At 57.3% G+C, this 18,454-nt stretch overlaps 1 protein-coding gene across 1 annotated transcript in view; it reads left to right on the top strand.

The window, feature by feature from the left end:
- The window catches only part of DMBT1 (deleted in malignant brain tumors 1), a 52,267-nt gene extending 34,124 nt beyond the window's left edge, over positions 1-18,143 (top strand). The window contains 9 exon segments of the mRNA XM_087824095.1: positions 1,465-1,794; positions 3,388-3,417; positions 6,540-6,573; positions 6,838-6,984; positions 8,713-8,921; positions 9,676-9,860; positions 11,633-12,021; positions 13,772-14,046; positions 18,040-18,143. Of these exon segments, the coding sequence (XP_087680221.1) occupies positions 1,465-1,794; positions 3,388-3,417; positions 6,540-6,573; positions 6,838-6,984; positions 8,713-8,921; positions 9,676-9,860; positions 11,633-12,021; positions 13,772-14,046; positions 18,040-18,143 (1,703 nt within the window).
- The last annotated feature ends 311 nt before the right edge of the window (positions 18,144-18,454 follow it).

Raw genomic sequence — 18,454 nt, 5'->3', positions numbered from 1 at the left:
GTTCCAAATGTGGGGTCCTTCACCTAGAGCCTGAGTTGCGGTGGTAGGAGCCTGAGCCAGGAGGCACATGGGGAATTGTCAGGATGGCCGACCATAGATTAGGAAGGAATCCTGTGGGTGGTGCCTAAACTAGGGCTTTCACTTTGTTGTCTCTTCCAGACAGATTGTCAACTCCATACACAACTGAGTCATTGACAGAAACAGGTAAATTATCCTACCACCCTCCAGGGGGTCTGTCCTCATGTGAATTGAGTTTGGATGGACCATGAGAGGAAACAGTTCCAGATGTGCCATCCTCAACCTATTTCTTGAGTTGAGTTGGGAGGTAGTCAGGAGCAGGATGCACATGGGGAATTGTCAGGATGGCTCACCATAGATTCCAGAAGGGCTCCTCTTGTGATGCCCAACCAAGGCTGTTCTCTTTCTTCTTTCTTCCAGCTCCATCCTCAAGTGCATCAGAGCGAACAACAGGTAAATATTCCTACCACCCTGCCAGGGGCTATCCCTCCCTCTGAATCGAGTTTGGATGGACCGTGAGCAGAAGAGGTTCCCGATGTGGGGTCCTTAACCTTGAGCCTGAGTTGGGGTGGTAGGAGCCTGGGCAAGGAGGCACATGGGGAATTGTCAGGATGCCGACCATAGATTAGGAAGGGCTCCTCTGGGTGATGCCTAAGCTCGGGCTTTCTCTTTGTTGTCTCTTCCAGGCACTTGGCCATTTCCATCCACAACTACATCAGAGGGAACGACATGTAAATATTCCTCCCGCCCTCCCAGGGGCTCTCGCTGCCTCTGAATCGCGTTTAGATGGACCGTGAGAGGAAACGTTTCCAAATGTGCCATCCTCATGCTAGTCCCTGAGTGCGGGTGTCAGACGAGGGTCTCTGAGACCAGGTTGTGGGTGTGACAAGGTTGGCTGATGCCAGGTCTCAAGTGGAGTCCTGAGCAGAGGCTCAGCAGACAGCCTCCCCATTGCTCATTGTGAGCCCTGGAGGCCTCCCAGGTCCTGCTGAGGCCACTCTGCTGCCTCAGGCCTCGGGCTGCTGTCTGGGCCCAGGGGGGAAAGTGCTTGTCCTCCACCATCTGCCAGACATCCATCCCCACCTAAGGCTTTGCCTCAATTCCATTGGGACCATGGAGAAGCCAATAAGTTGTCAGAAAGGGATGGTCCTGTCCTGTCCCTGGAGCCATGGAGCTCTGTCCTGGGTGGTCATCTGTGGGTTAGGGGGACAGTCCTTCACATCCCAAGCAGGCCATCGGGGGTGCTTCCCGACCTTGGAGCATCCTTAGACCTGGCTGGATAGGATGGTTCTGTCTCTCTCTCTACGGAGATTGATCTCTGGGCCTTTACAGAGCTGATGGCCTGACGTGGGACTTGGCCTCTAGAAAGTCCCCGAGTCTAGAACCTGCCTCAAGCCTGGCAGCTCAGAACAGATGTGGAGGAGGTGTCCTTGTGTCGTCCTTTAGGGTTCTGGACAGACTCGAGTTTGGCCCTGAGGCTGGTGAATGGAGGTGACCGCTGTCAGGGCCGGGTGGAGGTCCTCTACCGAGGCTCCTGGGGCACCGTGTGTGATGACGAATGGGACACCAAAGACGCCAATGTGGTGTGCAGACAGCTTGGCTGTGGCTGGGCCAGGTCTGCTCCAGGAGGTGCCCGGTTTGGTCAGGGCTCAGGGCCCATCCTCCTGGATGACGTGCGGTGCTCAGGGCACGAGTCCTACCTGTGGAACTGCCCACACAGAGGCTGGTACTCGCACAACTGTGGACATGGGGAGGACGCCGGTGTCATCTGCTCAGGTGGGCCTCGACCACGTCTGGTCTCCTTCCATGGGGTAGTGTTGCTGAGAACAAACACACTGCCGTCCCCAGTGTGTCTGCCTGAGCCTCCTAATGGCATGCCAGGCAGTTGAGTGACTGCAGGGCAGCTGGCACCCCGGGTACTAGGCCACCTGCTCAGGCTAAAAAGCATCGTGGGTAGTGCATGTTCCCAGCATCCTGAAGGCATTTCCTGAGAGTGGCTGGGAGGTGCCTCTGGCCCCAGGTTCATCCACAGGAGCAGCTTCCTGAGGACAGAGGAGGGAGCCTGTCCCAGTGCCCCGGGTGGGAGCTCACCTCCCACCCTGGAGAGGGTCTCGGGTGTTCCCTCCAGGGCAGCATCATTGATTCCATGTGGGGGGCTGGTAAGAACCTTCCCTCTGTGCTGACTGTGTGACCTCAGACTCTGTAAGATGCTGACCAAAATGAAAGGACCCAAGAGCACAGAGTTTATTTTTTAAGGCCTGGCAGAGTGGCCGGGGGCTGGGTGGGTGTGAGATGGCAAGTGGCCAATGAATGGAAGGAGCCAGTTAGTGCCCTGGGGCAGGGCCATAATGAAGACAAGGGGAATCTCTAGTATTGGGCCTGAACGCTGACTATCATTCCCCTCTATAGGGCCGGGCTGTGCCTCGGGCTGGTAAAGAATTCCCTACTAAGAGGCGAGATGCCGCAGGAAGCTTATTTTCCTTCCAGGGGAGGAAGGCCCGGCCTAGTCCCGCCGGGCAATGCAGGGAGGGAACAAGGAGCCGCTTCCCCTTCCCAGCAGTAGCTGTTGCTAAGCAACGAGGAAGCAGGAGCCTTGATGGGAAGTGGAGCTGATACCAGGGGCTTGTCTTGGCACCTGACAGGCTGTTGCCCTCCAGGGACAGGGAGGCAAATGTCCCAGGGACGCGTCTCCTCAGTGTTTTACTCAAGGCTGTGAAAGAAGCTCAGGGCCCACGTGATGAGGTCCCAGAGGCTGGGTGCAGGCAGGGAGGGGAGGGGACTGTCTGCAAACTAGAGGCTCAGTGGTGTGAATGATCCAGAGTCGTGAAAAGAGCAGGAATGGGGGGGGGGATCCAGAATGAAACCTTGAGAGCAGCTTAACCTGTCCCTTTGTGAACGGACCAGCTGTTTGAATCAGAGGAGCCAACAGTGCTGGGGTTTGGTGAGCAGGTGCTGCTCAGACATGTGGAAAGACCAGAGCAAGGAAAAGGCAGAACTTCCACCCTGAAGGGCGCAGATCGGTATCCACATCAAGCCATTCCCTAGGGTCCTTCTCTGCATATCCCCTGGGTGTCAACACCAAGGCCATGGTGGCGTGTCCCAGGCATGACACTGGCGTCCACATACTGGCCAGTGAGTCCTCGGGCTCAGTGAGGCAGGCGATGGCAGTGGACAGATGATGTTTCTTAGGAAGGTCGTGAGGGTGTGAGGTTCGTGACAGGCACTGAGGTTGGTGACAGGCACTGATGTGTCCACACCAAGGCCATGTGAGCAGGTCAGCTGAGTGTGTAGAGGCTGAGGGTCATCAGCGTTAGATATGGGCCAGAGAACGGGGTGCCTTGTGTCTGACTTTCCTTTCCTTCCTCACAGCTGCTCAGCCGCACTCCACATACTGGCCAGGTGAGTCCCCAGGACCTTCCCTGGCATGTCCCTTGTCTCCCAGGAGCCCCTGCCTTTCCTCCCCACCCAGGTGAACCACTGCTCTTTGAATCCACGTGGGGCACGGATTGTGCCCTGTGTCCCTGACACTGCTGACAGTGCTTATTGACTCTGAGGGGAATTCACAAGACTGCCGCCTGGGCACCGTCCATCCTAGTGCTCGTGAAGCCCTTGGTTGCTACCCGAGGGGATTCCTGTCCATGTCAGAAAGGCGGCCTCTGCCTGCTTGAGTGCGGACCTACTAGGCCAGGCTGCTGAGGATTTGGTTGGATGGTGGATGTTGATCACCAGACTTTCTGATGATGGGACACCAGACTTCTGGCTTCTCTCCTGGTCTCACCCCTTGCCTCACCCTAGATTCAGCATGGTGACCGGTGCATCCCAAAGTGGGGGAGACAGTGTGCTGGGGATGTCAGAGTAATCTGTGAGGATGGTCCTGTGGGTTCCAGGCCATCTGCTTGTGTCCTGGTTCAAGGATCACTCCTCTGACCCTTTCTCCCAAAGCTTCAGAGCCAGGGCAAAACCTCAGACCCACCAGGGAGTCCCTGGCTCATGGCAGAGAGAAGGTAGAGCAATTCTAGTGGAGAGCACAGGCCATGTTGGAGATGCGCAGGGAATACGGTGACCTCCCACAGGACCTTCAAACTGGATGCCCCCTGAGCAGGAGGCTGGAGACGGGGGTAGTGAGTGAAGGATGTACATGGGGAATTGTCAGGATGGCTCACCATAGATTCCAGAAGGGCTCCTCTTGTGATGCCCAACCAAGGCTGTTCTCTTTCTTGTTTCTTCCAGACACATGGCCAACTCCATCCTCAACTGCATCCCAGCGAACAACAGGTAAATATTCCTACCACCCTGCCAGGGGCTCTCTCTGTCTCTGAATCGAGTCTGGATGGACCGTGACCAGAAGAGGTTCCCGATGTGGGTTCCTTAACCCAGTGGGTTGGTAGGAGCCTGCCCAGGAGGCACATGTGGAATTTTCAGGATAACTGACCCTAGATTTAGGAAGGACTCCTATGGGTGGTGCCTAAGCTAGGGCTTTGTCTTTGTTGTCTCTTCTAGACACTTGGCCATTTGCATCCACAACTGCATCACCTGGAACAATAGGTAAATATCCCTACCACCCTGCCAGGGGCTCTCTCTGCTTCTGAATCAAGCCTGGATGGACCGTGAGCAGAAGAGGCTCCGGATGTGTGGTCTTTAACCTAGTCCCTGAGTTGGGATGTCCGGCTAGCGTCTCTGATCAGGGTCCTAGTTGTGACAAGGGTTTTTGATGTGCGGTCACGAGGCAGTCGTCAAGGTTCAGAGAATTCCTGCAGTAAGGAAAGGAATCTAACTTCTCCTTCCAGCCATTGATCACGAATTTTAAAAATTCCAATAACATCTTTAAATCACTTGTTTTTCTCTCTGGATGTGACCCACATAACCTATAACCAGTTACAGTAAGTTTGTGGTTTTTCGTCTCAGGCCCAGGGCCTGGATTTCTTATCCCGAGGCCTGGCGGCCACGGTGCAGGCGCCCACAGGTGCTGAACCTCACCCAAGCTCACACAGCCTCCCCAGATGGTCCCCTTTCCCCTCTCCCCCAGGCATACACAGCCCTCATTTGGCTGGCACACACTCAGCCTTCCTGTTTCCCCTGCTAGTTGGATTACTTCTGGGTTTTGTTTGTTTGTTTTAAAGTATGTCTTTATTGATTTCAGAGAGAGGGAGAGGGAGAGATAGAAACATCAGTGATGAGAGATGCATTGATCAGCTGCTCAGCCCCTACTCGGGACTGAGCCCAAAACTGGGGCCTATAACCTGACGGCAATGGAGCCATGACCTGCTTCATGGGTGGACGCGCAGGCACTGAGCCACGCCGGCCGGCTTGCTGGATAACCCGTTTTAACTCAGGAGATCTGCTCCTTCTTTCACGTAAATGAGATGATTGATTCTTTAAAGGATCTTCGTGAAGGCTGTCGTTTCTTGGAGTGTCTCCAAAGCTTTGGGAGGAAGAGGGGAGATAATCATCTGACTATTTCACAAATAACTGTGCTTTTACAGGCAAGTTTTACCTGATGATATAGACACAGCTCAGAGGCTTTTTATTGCGTTTAAGAAATTGCTCTCACCATCACTTTAAATGCCTGTATTGTCGCCCTGGCCAGTGCGGTCAGTGGTTAGAACATCGGCCCTCGGACAGAAGGGTCTTGGGTTTGATTCTGGTCAAGGGCACGTACCTGGGTTGCAGGTTTGATCCCGGCCCCAATCTGGGGGCGTGCAGGAGGCAAACGATTGATGTGCTTCTCTCTCTCCCTCCCACTCTCTCTGAAAAGCAATGGAAAGAATATCCTCAGGTGGGGATTAAAAAACACACAGAGCCTGCATCGTCTCCCATTGTACAGTTACACCCACAAATTATCTTCCTGGCCCCCAGTTGCTGGATATTTTGGTGTTTTCTGTTTCTTCGCTATTATAAATGACTCTGTGAGGAAGAATATTTTTTATAAATCAATCTTTTCACGCCTCATTTTTTCATTTAGAACAGATACCGCGTTATTGGGCTAAAGCTAACATAATGTCTGGTATCTCAGATGTACTTAAAAAATGCAGACTCTTCGGATGTTAAGTATTTTAAGGTCTTTGCTGTGTATGTGGCCACATCACCATCAAGAACGGTTGTGAGATTTCAAAACAATGAAAACGGGAGACTGAGCTCCTCCGGCAGGTGGCTCGGTGTTAGGTATTTCATACAGAATTAACGATAGACTTACAGCTGGGACGGGTGTTTCAAAGGGAAAGAGCCATGTGAGGAGGGCATGTTAGCAGGGACACTACTTGACCCGGGGGTTAGGGGACAAGCTGGCCCCTTGCTCAGGCTGGTTCCCGAGCCAAGGCGCTGGGCTCCCATGGGCTCACTGCGGCAGGTCTGCCCCTCTCCATCCCTCCTCCAGGCTGTGAGCTCCCGGAGGGCACGGCCTGTATCCAGCATCTCGCTGTGGCCCCAGGGCTGGCACGTTTCTGGCACAGAGCAAGCAAACGCTCAACGGTTTTGTCAAGAATGCAGGGAAACTGACCATGGTCTTTTCTCTTTGTCAACAGCTCCTACCCACACCGTCAGCCACCCAACCAGTAAGTCCTGAGCTCCCCAACAGGTCTTCTCTGTCTTCCGTCTGTGACGTGACCCTGGGGAGGGTGATGACAATGGCAAGGAGATGGCTTCCCTAAGTAGAGTCGCCCTGGAAGCCCATCCCACCCGCCTCAATGGACAGGCCGGGTCTAGGCCACCTCCTGTTGGGTTTCTGTCCTGGGAATTGTTAAAAAGTCCCCCCACCCCAACCAGGCGATGTACCGTGCGCTCTGGGGGTCACCAGCATTTCCATTCTGTCCCGACAGGCAGTTATTCCTGTGGGGGCCACCTGTCCAAGCCATCAGGGCACTTCTCCAGCCCCTTCTATCCCAGCAACTATCCGAACAATGCCAGATGTGTGTGGGACATCGAAGTCCAGAACAATGACCGCGTGACTGTGGTCTTCAGAGACGTGCAGTAAGTGTGGGTGGGGGCGGGACTCGGGGGGGCCTTGGGGCCACGTGGAAGGGAACGAACGGTCCTGGCATCTGACCTAGCACGGGGACACCCCGTGGACAGGGGCCTTGGCTTCAGGTCTCAGTGTGGTCCCTGACTTGCCATGTGACCATAGGAAACCACTTAACTTCCCTGAGCTTTGGTCAATAAAGAGAAACAACATGGAGGGACCTGGGAAGTATTTTGCTGAGTGAAATAAGCCCGTCAGAGAAAGACAAGCATCGCACGATCTCACACATACGTGGGATCTGATGAACAACATAGACCCAGGGACAGAGAACATGGACAGACGGAGGGATCTCGGAGGGAAGGCGCGGGTGGGGGTGGGAGAGTTTAACCAAAGAACTTACATGCGTATTTGCAGAAGCCGTGGACACTGACAATAGTGCGGTGAGGCCTGGGGGGTGCAGGGCGGGGGGTCGCTGGGGGAGGCGGGGAGGAAGGGGGCATCTGTAATACTTTCAACAATAAAGATAAACTTAAAAAGGGGGGCAGGTGTGGGGTGGAGGGGGTGAGAGAGGAAAAGGGGGACATATATAATACTTTGAATAATAAAAATAAATTTTAAAAAAGAGAGGAATGAAACACCTGCCCCCCCACCCCCCCGTTATTGGGATTGTCACAAGAGAGCAATCTATGAAAATGCTTGGGAAGTGTTGTCCAGGGGAGGGATTCTGTCCGGAGTAATAACAGTGCCAGGGGCCCTACGAGCAACCACACAAGGCGTTTTTAGCAGCTTCTCTCCATTCCCTCTTTTCTGGGGGGTGGGGGGTGAGCCCCAGGGCTCAGGCAGCGATGGAGAAATCACCTTTTTAAGCAGAGAGGACGGTGCCAAGGCACATGGACCTGTGGTTGGTCCCCGGGGTTGGGGGTGGTGACCATGCGGAGACACTACTGTTTCCTCGTGTCCCGTGAAGAAGGGACCAGAACGTCCCCCCCCACACCGCACCCTGAGCAGCCACCACTGAGAAGCTGTTTTCTCTCTCGATTTCTGATTTGCGGTGACGTTGGGGGGGGGGGGGGGGGTTGTCTCTGCCTTGGAAGTTTATTTGGGATTTTGCAAAAGATATAATATGACTTCAGCCCGCTCATCATTACAGTTCATGCTGGGTTTCGGGGTCTCAGGTCCTAAACGTGTACAGAGGAGGGTTGGCGGGCCTGGTTCTTTAGCTGGCATCCGAAGAACACAGGCCACTGGCCAGTGATGTTCGGTGAAGCGCTCTCCCACGTATCCTTTCATTTCGGCCTCGCAGCGGCTCCCCGTGCGTGGACAGGATTTTTCGCGAGAACCTGAGCTCCAGAGAGGTCATTTGACTTGTCCAATATGTATTCACTCGATGATTTCTTTCTATCACTATGGGTTTGTGGGCATTTCTTTCATTCTAGGGGAAACCAGGCTCTTTCTGGCTGAAGACACAGTCTGAGGCAGGATGTGATCCCTCCCTTTCGTGACGCCAAGGGCTGTGGGGAGAGGGGCGTAGGTCTCCTATGTGTGACCCCAAAAGGCAGGACTACGACCCACGCGCGGAGGCCGTGGGAGGAGGTCTCTCTTGGCCAGATTTAAGAAAATTTGTTTTCAATGAATAATTCTGTCCATTTCTGGCCCAGGGCGGAGGTGTGACCCAATGCCCGCCGACATCGGACCTCCTGCTAAGAGTGAAGCCGAACCTCTGTGTCCTGTCCCCGCAGGCTGGAGAGCAACTGCAACTTCGATTACATCGAGGTGTTCGACGGCCCCTACCACAGCTCCCCTCTCCTCGCCCGGCTCTGCCACGGGGCCAGGGACTCCTTCACCTCTTCGTCCAACTTCATGACCGTCCGCTTCGCCAGCGATGGCAGTGTCACCAGCAGGGGCTTCCGAGCGGAGTACTACGCCAGTCCTTCCAACGACAGCACCAGTAAGGCCCCAGCTCGGCGGGGGGGCGGGGGGGGCACCCCTGAAAGCCTCTGCTCCGCGGCCACCCGCTGCTGGTGGTGGGACGAGAGACTAGAGCCGCCTCGGCGGGTCACCAAGGCCCGATTGGCTGCTGAGAGGGACCCAGGGCGGTGGGTCTTGGGCCTCTGGCTGCCCAGAAACGAGATCAGGGGCCAGAACTGGCTGACGGGCGGTGTACTGAGCTCCTTGCGGGCGGCAGAGGCCGCGTAGAAGGTGGGAGACAATGCATTAGGCAGATAGTGAGACGTCAGTGCCAAGGGCAGGAGTGACCCCTGGCTGGAGGCCTGGTGACCATTCCAGAGCATGGGACACTGTGACCGTGTCCTGAGACCTGGCCCATTTGCCTGCTGCCTGAAAATCACCGGTCACTCCGCCACGTCCTGCAGAGGCGAGCGGTCACTATCTGAGCTGTTAAATGGACTAGTTTCCAGACTGGCCGGGGCCTGGGCTCTGACCTGCTCAGCAGCTAAAGGACCTCATTGCACCACGCACGTTCCCACAATTCAGCCGGAGCGTCCCTTTACTTTACGGCCCACGGTAACTTGGCAGAACATTTGCTAGTTCCCTTCCAGGCCCGTGGGGCACCTCGGGGTGGTGAGCACGCCACCACCTTTGTCAGCCATCTCGATCCCTGCACCTGTGGGCGGGAGGAGCTCCTGCTGGGACTTGCTGGGCCTCGGGGCTGGCTGACCTCCCTGTCTGCCCTTGGCCGCCAGAGCTGCTCTGTCTGCGGGACCAGATGCAAGCGAAGGTGAGCAGGGGCTACCTGCAGTCCCTGGGCTACTCGGCCTGGGACCTCATCATTCCCAACTGGAGCGGAGTCGACCAGTGCAAGCCCCAGATAACGTCGAGCGAGGTCACATTCACCATCCCCTACTCGGGCTGTGGCACCACCCAGCAGGTGAGCCTGGGCCTCCTTCCATGTGATCTCCTGCAGGGCAACCTTTCTCACTGTGCTGTGTGCCCTGTGTCTTGAATTCTGGGGACCCAGAAGACACGATTGTGTCGGTGTAACCAGAACGTGACCGGGCGAAGGTATCAATCCAGTCAGAGGCGGCGGCGGGTGGGTCTGTGGGCGGTTTCCCCAGCACCGTCCACACAGACGGGGCCTGGCCGGCTGCCACGGGGACAGTCACGGCAGGAGCAGCCTCCAGGGGACAGCTCCACGTTTCGTGGGGCCTGAAGCTTATGCGCTTTGGGGTTGGGGTTGGTATGGGTGAGAGGGGCGGGCACCTAAATAGGTGGAAGAAAGCAAACATACCTCACTCCGCCCTCTTTTACGCAGTCAGATTGCCTTACGTCTTAGGATCTCCATTCGGCCGCTCTGGCGTGATTTTTGTGCTCTGTCTTGCAAAACCGCCCACGGCTTGCGGGAGCTCGCACCTGGCTAGAAGTCTGCTTTTGACCATCACAGCATTTTTTTAAAAATGTGTTTTTATTGATTTCAGAGAGAGGAAGGGAGAGGGAGAGGGAGAGAGTCATTGGTCGGCTGCCTCCTGCACGCCCCCTGCTGGGGATCGAGCCTGCAACCCAGGCACGTGCTCTGATGGAGAATCGAACCGTGACCTCCAGGTTCATAGGTCGATGCTCAACCGCTGAGCCACGCCGGCCGGGCCATCGCAGCATTTGGGAAGGGTCGCGTGCCCCCGGTCCAGACCTGGCCCTGCCTGGCTTGCGCTCACCTCACTTAGGGCTAGGTGATCATGCCCGTGGAGCTTCCAGGGGGCCTTTTTCCCATGTCCCCTTGGCCGTTCGGCTCTTGCCCTCCCTCCGCCACAGCGCTTTTGCTTGGCTCCCAGCCCGCCCGTCATTCACTCCGCGGGTGTTTACCGAAGTGCTGATGTTCTCATGGACAGTAACCAGCCCCGGGGAGAGAAAGCTCCTTTGCTTGAGATGCTCACAGGCCCCCAGGCGCAAGGGCCTTGTCCCCAGAAGGGTCACGTTTACAAGATGACAGGCACATCAAATGGTGTCCGAGACCAACATTCCTGCCCGATGAAGCCACAGTCAGAAACAACGCTGTGGTGCAGGCAGGGAGAAGGCAGAGCGTGAGAGGACGTGCTCCCCGTCACCATGCCCCTGGCTGCCCGCCTGCCTTCTGGGGAGGACCCAACCCCGAGGTCAGAGTCCTGCTGCAGCTGTGACTCCACTGTGTCACCCGGCTCCGCCCCGGCGCCCCGGCTCCGCAGGCTGCAGTAGCTGCTGACGCATCCAGGCAGCGCACTGCACTCTGACGCCAGCAGCCCCTCCCACGGGCACCCGAGGGACCCCCTGGTGTCTCCCAGCATCAGTGAGAATGAAACGGAACGAGACAGGAGGGCCCCGGGCCCTGAGTCCAGGCGGCTGAGCCACACGGCAGGGACGGGATCGTCCAGACGCGCGCCTCCCCCCACGAGGAGCAGGCCCCAGGAGGCCCCGGCACCCGGTCCTCGCTGTGGTCCCCCATCGTACGGTGGGACAGAGGGGGGGTGTGCAAGGAGGGAGCCTTGCTGTTAAGCAGCGTGGCCAGCCCACGTGACGGTAGCCGTGGCGGGAGGCACGCGCCACGTGTCTGGCTGAGGGAGGGGTTGAAGCCTTGTTGGGTCACATCCTTTGCATTCTAACCAAGATCAGCAGCGAGATCCTCTTGGCGGCTGACGTTTGCCCGACTCTGCCCCCCGCCTGCCTCTCCAGGTGGACAATGACACCATCACCTACTCCAACGTCCTCAAAGCGGCTGTGTCGAGCGGCGTCATCAAGAGGAAAAGGGACGTCTACATTCACGTCAGCTGCAAGATGCTCCAGGACTCCTGGGTCGACATGATGTACATCGCCAACAACACCCTCGAGGTCAAAGAGGTGCAGTACAGCCACTTCGACGTGAACATTTCCTTCTATACGTCGTCGTCCTTCTTGTATCCCGTGACCAGCAGCCCGTACTACGTGGACCTGGACCAGGATTTGTACGTTCAGGCCGAGATCCGCCACTCGGATGCTTCCTTGGCCTTGTTCGTGGACACCTGTGTGGCATCCCCGTATTCCAATGACTTCACGTCTTTGACCTATGACCTGATCCGGAGTGGGTAAGGAGGGTCTTCCTGGGGCGGACTTTCGCCGTTACCTGATAACCCGAACAGGAGGAGCCCGGGGCTCAAGGAGCGCAGATTCTGTTCCTAGTCGCTCAAGCTTAACCAGCCAGGTTATCATCTCTGGCTAACAGAGAGGGAGGTGGGCGTCGGATGAATTAAATGACCGAGGGGTTGGCTGTAAACTGGCATTAGGCCCCAGGTGACCGTACGCCAGGTGAGCCTTGGTGCTGAAGGGACGTGGGTGTCGTGGGAAAAGCACTGATTTGGAAGCAGGTGGAGGCTGAGGTGCCAGCTCTGCCACATGCGAGCCGTGTCGCTCTGGGTGGGCAGGCACAGCTCTCTGAGCCATTTCTTCACCCACCAGAGATGAGCATGGCGATGCCCACATCACAGGCTGTTGGGAGGGTGGAAGGAGAAAGAGCAGGTGGGGATTTGGGCAAATAAAATGCGCAGCGGGTGCCAAACGTTGACCTAAAGCTGCCGAGAATGGACGTAACCAGAGTCCATGGTTCCAACCAAGCTCAGAGACACAGAGGGGAGGCCAGGGGTGCCCGCTGACGGCCAGAGGTGCTGGGCTGGGCTGTTCTACCATCATCTTGTTTTCCTGGATGACAGGGCTCAGGCGAGGTGGGGTTCACCCTTTCTAAGCTCACTGTGGGGGTCCAGGGACACCGGGCAGGCAACTCCAATCGCCACGCTTTCGTCTCGGTCCATCAGTGCTCACGTCATTTCGTTGGACTATAATTTGACCCGGGCACCGCAGTAACAATCGCCTGCCACGGACGCTGTACTGACAGGGTTGGGCGATCTACTAGGGATCGGGGCCAGGAGGCTGAATTGCAAAGCTCCCTGAGATACTAGAACTGCATCTCTTCCTGGGCAGGATTTTCATGAGTCTGTTTGCTGAGTAGGTGTTGAGACCCGTCTTGTTCACAGTCTACGCAGTGGCTTCGGTTCACGGCAGCCGCCTTGGCTGCAAAGATGGGGGAGAAGCTCCCCCAGGTCCTCTTTTTACAAACAGTAACAAATGACACCTGAATTTATGTCAAATGATTGAGATTAATGCAAATGATTTGGTTCTAAGGACCCTTTCTGGTCACATCCGGGCACATATGTGCCTATAAGGTGATGCCGCTTTCTGGGGAGGGAACATGTGTGTCAGAGAGGCCACGTGTCCCAACTGTCCCTGGAGCACAGGGGCTCATGGACTACACCTGGCCACAGACCAAACCGCCCACCTGGAAGCCCATTAGAATTGCCCTAAGCTTCAAGCACCTGGAGGGTTCTCGGAGCAGGCTGAGGTGGGTCAGGAGACACAGCCCAGGAAAGAGATGAAAGGCCACCTTCCTTCCTGTCCTCTCTCTGGGTCCTGCCCCTCCCTCCCTCACCTGGGTCACCTGGGGCCATGGTGCACACGGTCATTGAGCATGGTGGGGACAGCTTGTCAGCATGGAAGCCCCGGGCTGACCGGCTGCTTTAAGATGCTGCGGACGTCCCCGAGCTCCCAGGATCTCCCTGCAGGGCTGGCGGTCAGTGCCCAAACCACCCGTTCCGAAGGCAGGCAGGCGGGGCATGGCGGGGGCGGCCGGAGGCGTGGGGCCCGGATGGGCGCCTCCTGCATCCAAGTCAGGAAGGATGAGCGTGCGGGAGCGGGGAGCGGGACCGGGGAGTGGGGAGCGGGACCGGGGAGTGGGGAGCGGGACCGGGAGCGGGGCCTTCACAGGCGACCGTCCTCTCCCCGCAGGTGCACGAGGGACGAAACCTACCAGCCCTACCACCCGCCCTCGCCCCGCTTCGCCCGCTTCAAGTTCAGCTCCTTCCACTTCCTGAACCGCTTCCCGTCTGTGTACCTGCACTGCAAGGTGGTGGTGTGCGGGGCCCACGACCCCGCCTCCCGCTGCCGCAGGGGCTGCGTGAGGAGGCCCAAGAGGAACGTGGGCTCCTACCAGGAGAAGGTGGACGTCGTCCTGGGGCCCATCCAGCTGCAGGCCCCGCGCGCCTAGAGGAGGGGGAGCCTGGGTAGGTGGCCGCTCTCGCGCCCCCACCTGTCCTCACCCCCCCCACCGGGGCCCAGGCCCGTGACCCAGGGACGCGGGACGTTTCTGTTGGTGTGATGGTCCACCTTGAACTGGGCATCCCCTGCGTGCCCGCATGCTGTGCCGGGCCGGGCGGCACAGATTCAGCGAGACCTCCCGCCGCCCGCTTCCGAGGGCCCCTGGTTCGTGAGGGACGCCCGGGTGGGATTCGCCGCAGGGAGCTCTGAGCTGGGGCGCAGACACACCCGGCGCCTCTCAAGGCCGGGCCTGGCCTCCCCTGCGCCTCACACTCCGCGTCGGTCAGGCCCACTGTCCGTAGCACCTCCTAGGACCAAAGAGAGAACCACATAAAGTAACGTGGGTTAAGCCGCCTGGGCCTCTGGCTGGGGCAGGTCGCTGAGCGTGAGGAACGGTGGGTTTCGCTGGTGGTGTCACTGTCACCGATACTAACGGCGTTAATGGCGACACGGTCGCTCCTGACGCTAGCACCCCAACTGCAGTCCCAGGGAGAGGACGGCGGGGTCAGGCCGGGCCGCGGGCGCGGGCGGGACGCGTTTGTTCTGCCTGCTCTCGGCCCGCACGGCGCGAGCTCTCACGTTCTCCGTGTGGAACGTGGCCCGCGTGCCCTGCCGTGGGCTTGGCTGTGCATGTGGACAAGGAAATGTCTGCAGCGGCTCCCAGGGTCTGTGGCCCGGGCGGGGCCAGGTCCTCAGATGTGTGGCCCTGGAGACGGGGCAGCCGTGGGCTAGCAGGGGCCGTCACACCCCATCCCCTCGGCCACAGGGCCCCACCCCGGGAGCGCCTTTGAGGGCTCTCTCCTCCAGGCCGTCCCCACGTCTGGCTGATTCCAGCTCTTTCCGTACTTGCTCATTCACTCCACGCCTGTCTACTGAAGGCCGACTATGTGCCAGGAGACAAATAACTAGAAACAGAAACAGATCCAAACCCTTGCCCCTGAAAAGCTCACCTTCCCGTGGGAGAGGACAGCTCGGGCACCTCCGATGGGCGTCGGAGCTGTGGAGGGGACGGCAGGGCGGGGTGATGGTGCAGGGGGCCCTCGGGGACCCTGCTCCCTCCTCTGCCTTCCCTTCTCACGGGTGCCGCAGTAGCTGGGAGCCTGAGTACCCCTTGCCCGGGACTCAGGTACCCGTTTCCCAGTTGGTCTCAAATACCCCGACTCTCTCCCCTCCATCCGCCAGGAGCCTCCCGCCAGCATTGAGCACCCAAAGCCCCGCTCTGACCTCCAGCTCAAAAGCCTCCCCTGGCTCCCGGGCTGACCAGACACAGTGGCTCCCTCCCCTCGCTCAGCTGCCCTTCGGTGTCTGGCCTCAGTTTCCCCTGTGGCACGTCCCTCTCTCACTCCTTTTTCCCTCCCACCAGACAGGCGGTTCCGACGGCATCTCCCTGCCCGGGGCCCGCAGCCCGCCTCGCCTCCTCTCCGTCTCGGCCGGCTCATCCTCCCGATGCTCTCCCCCTCCCACCCTGCCGGAGCTGGCGCGGAGGGGCCCGCCAGTGCCCAGGGGAGCCACCGCACGCTGCCGTCTCCTCCGGGCTCTTCCTGGCCGTGGTCCCGGCCGGGTGGCCCTCACCCTGGGGAGGAGCCCCTGGGCCACCCACGGCGGCCTCTGAGCCCTTCAGTGTGACATGGGAAAGCACAGGACAGAGCTCGGACCCTGGCCCGCGGGCTCGCTGATTCCAGCTCTTTCCGTACTTGCTCATTCACTCCACGCCTGTCTGCTGAAGGCCTACTGTGTGCCAGGAGATAAATAACTAGAAAGAGAAACAGATCCAAATCCTCGCCCCTAAAAGGCTTACATTCCTACAGGAGACGACAGTGCAGGGCACCTCTGTGGTGCCCTGGGACCCACGTGGAAAAGGAAGACACCCGTGCCCCGAGCTCGGTGCCCAGCAGCACCAGAGCTCTGTTGGCTCCGGCCCAGGCACATGGCGGGGTGGCTGGAGATGGGGGTGCGGAGAGTTAGGGGTAGGTTTTCTTAAAACCAGGCTCGGTGCTGGGACGGATGCCAGGCGGCAGGTGCCAGTGTCTGGAACCCTGCGCCGGCTGTGAGCTGTGGGCTTTCTCCAGGGGATGACTCTTCTAACCTTTTATAAACTCGATTCTCAGGCTGCATCTTAAACTCCCGATTTGTAGGATAAGTTGAATAAAGAATGTTTTTCAAAGCAAGTGTCGGTTTGGTCATCGTGGTGACTCACTGATCCCCTGGGTCCCTTCAAACTGAGCTCAGCAGGGTGGGTGCCCTGCGGCTTCCAGGACCTTCTCGAGAATGGATAAGGTGCCCTCCTTTGCCCTTGGCATGTGTGGTTCTGCCCAAAGCAGGAGATGCAGGGCGAAGGCTGGAGAAAGACCAGGATGTTAACACCACCACGGTCTCCAGTGTCTGTGACTTAAGTGAAAGTTGCCTCTGTTTCTCCAGGACTCTGTTCCTTCTGGTTTTTTGTTGTTGTTTCTAAATTTTAAACATGTTTTTATTGATTTTAGAGAGAGAGGAAGGGAGAGAGAGAAACATCAATGATGACAGAGAAACATTGACCGGCTGCCTCCTACATGGCCCCGACTGGGGATCAAGCCCGCAACCCGGGCCTGCGCCCTGACGGGGAATCGAACCGTGACCTCCCGGTGCCCCTGATGATGCCCAACCGCTGGGCAACACTGGCCAGGCTGTATCCTCTGTGTTTTCACATCATATCCAGAACTGTGGGTGAGGCAGGTTCTGGGGAAGAGAGCCCCCTCCTCAGTGCCCGAGGGTCTCTGATGCGTTGGGCGAGGGCACCCGGAGTCCTATTCACGTTTGGTCCTGAGGGAGGAATGGATTGACGGGTGACCCCCGGATCTCAGAAGAAACAAAGCGATGGGGTGCTTTCCAAAAAGGCAGTGAGTTTGCAAAAAAATGGGAGAGAAGCCAGCCCCTGGGCTGCTCGATCAGGCTGGGTAAGGAGGGAAGTTTCCCCAGACTGCCCTGGGAACGCGAACATTGGCCCTTCCGAGCCTGACCGAGGCCCGGTGCCCGGGAAAGGACTGCTAAGACCAGCCTGACTCCAGAGGGGTGACTCGAGCAGGGTGAGACCCGGCAAGACAGCAGCTGCAGGACCCCCAGGACAAGGGGGGGCATTTTAGATGTAGGTGGTGGATGGTTGGGGTGAAATGGAAGGAGCTGAGGTAGACCCCTCCCCATAAAGCTGCAGCAGCGTGTCCTGGCTGGAGTGGCTCAGTGGTTAGAGCATTGGCTCGCATGGAACGGTTGTGGGTTCGATTCCCAATCGAGGGCACTGTAGCTGGGTTGCAGGTTCAATCCCTGGGCCTGGTCAGGGCCTGTGTGGGAGGCAACCAATCAGTGTGTCTCTCTCACATCAATGTTTCTCTCTCTCTCCCTCCCTCCCTCCTATTCTCTCTAAAGATCAATGGGAAAAATATCCTCCAGTGAAGATTCATAAAAAAATAATAACTTTAAAAAAAATAAAGGCACAAGGCTTTCTGCCCTGGTCACTTCCTCCGGGTCCTCATTTACTTGTGAAGACCCCCATGGACACGTAAAAACACTCAGTACAGTATGTATGCTTTTCTCCTGTCAGTGTCTTACATCAGTTTAATTCTTAGGCCCAGCCAGAGAGCCCGAGAGGGCAGAGGGAAACTTTCCTCCCCTACACCCCCATCGTAACGAAGGAAACAGCGCTTCAGGCTGCAAGACGGTTAATCACCCGGGAGGCAGGTGCTTTGAGAACCAGCTCCCCTTTGCGTCTGTATAAGGTTTACACTGTCCAAGGAGTTTCACTGTCAGCGTCACTACCCGATGGCACGTTTACTCCAGGCAGCGGCTGTGCCGATGCTGACCGGGCACGGCCTGCCAGGAGGAGTGCGTGCCAGGGGGCGAGCCGTGGGCCTCCACGAGCGGGCTGGGCTTGGCTGGTGCATTAAGGTGCTTCTCTGGATTTACACTTTTTGTGCTTAATCTGCCAGGTGTAAACGACCAGAGAATACGAAAGAAAAAGAGGGATGTGGTTTGGGCATCACTTCACCTCTACAGGAATTCAGAGAATTTCACTGAAAATGAAGCCTTTTGAACTTTCTGGGTCTATTTCATGTGAAGAACCCTGAGTTCGTACCAAAGATGGGTGATAATTACGCTGCTATCGAGGTCCGTTTTTGCAAACTAAGGTATGAAATTGCAGCTGTGGGTAGCAATAAGTGGGCTGTTGTTCGAGTCATGGCACAGTCTCCAGGGTTTGATTTTCGAAAGACCAGTCAGTAAAGTTTAAGGTCAGTGAGAATCATTTTATGTAGACCTTTAGGATGGGTGTTTTCCAAGCTCTATAATTTTTATTTTCCCCCCCTGATTATTCCCCATATTTATTGAGTTGGATTTTTGGACAAC

The sequence above is a fragment of the Miniopterus natalensis genome, chromosome 14 (genome assembly GCF_054644295.1).
Source record: "Miniopterus natalensis isolate mMinNat1 chromosome 14, mMinNat1.hap1, whole genome shotgun sequence".
Classification (NCBI taxonomy): Eukaryota; Metazoa; Chordata; class Mammalia; order Chiroptera; family Miniopteridae; genus Miniopterus; species Miniopterus natalensis.
Note: the sequence above shows the minus strand (reverse complement) of the source record. Positions and strands in the feature narration are given on the sequence as shown.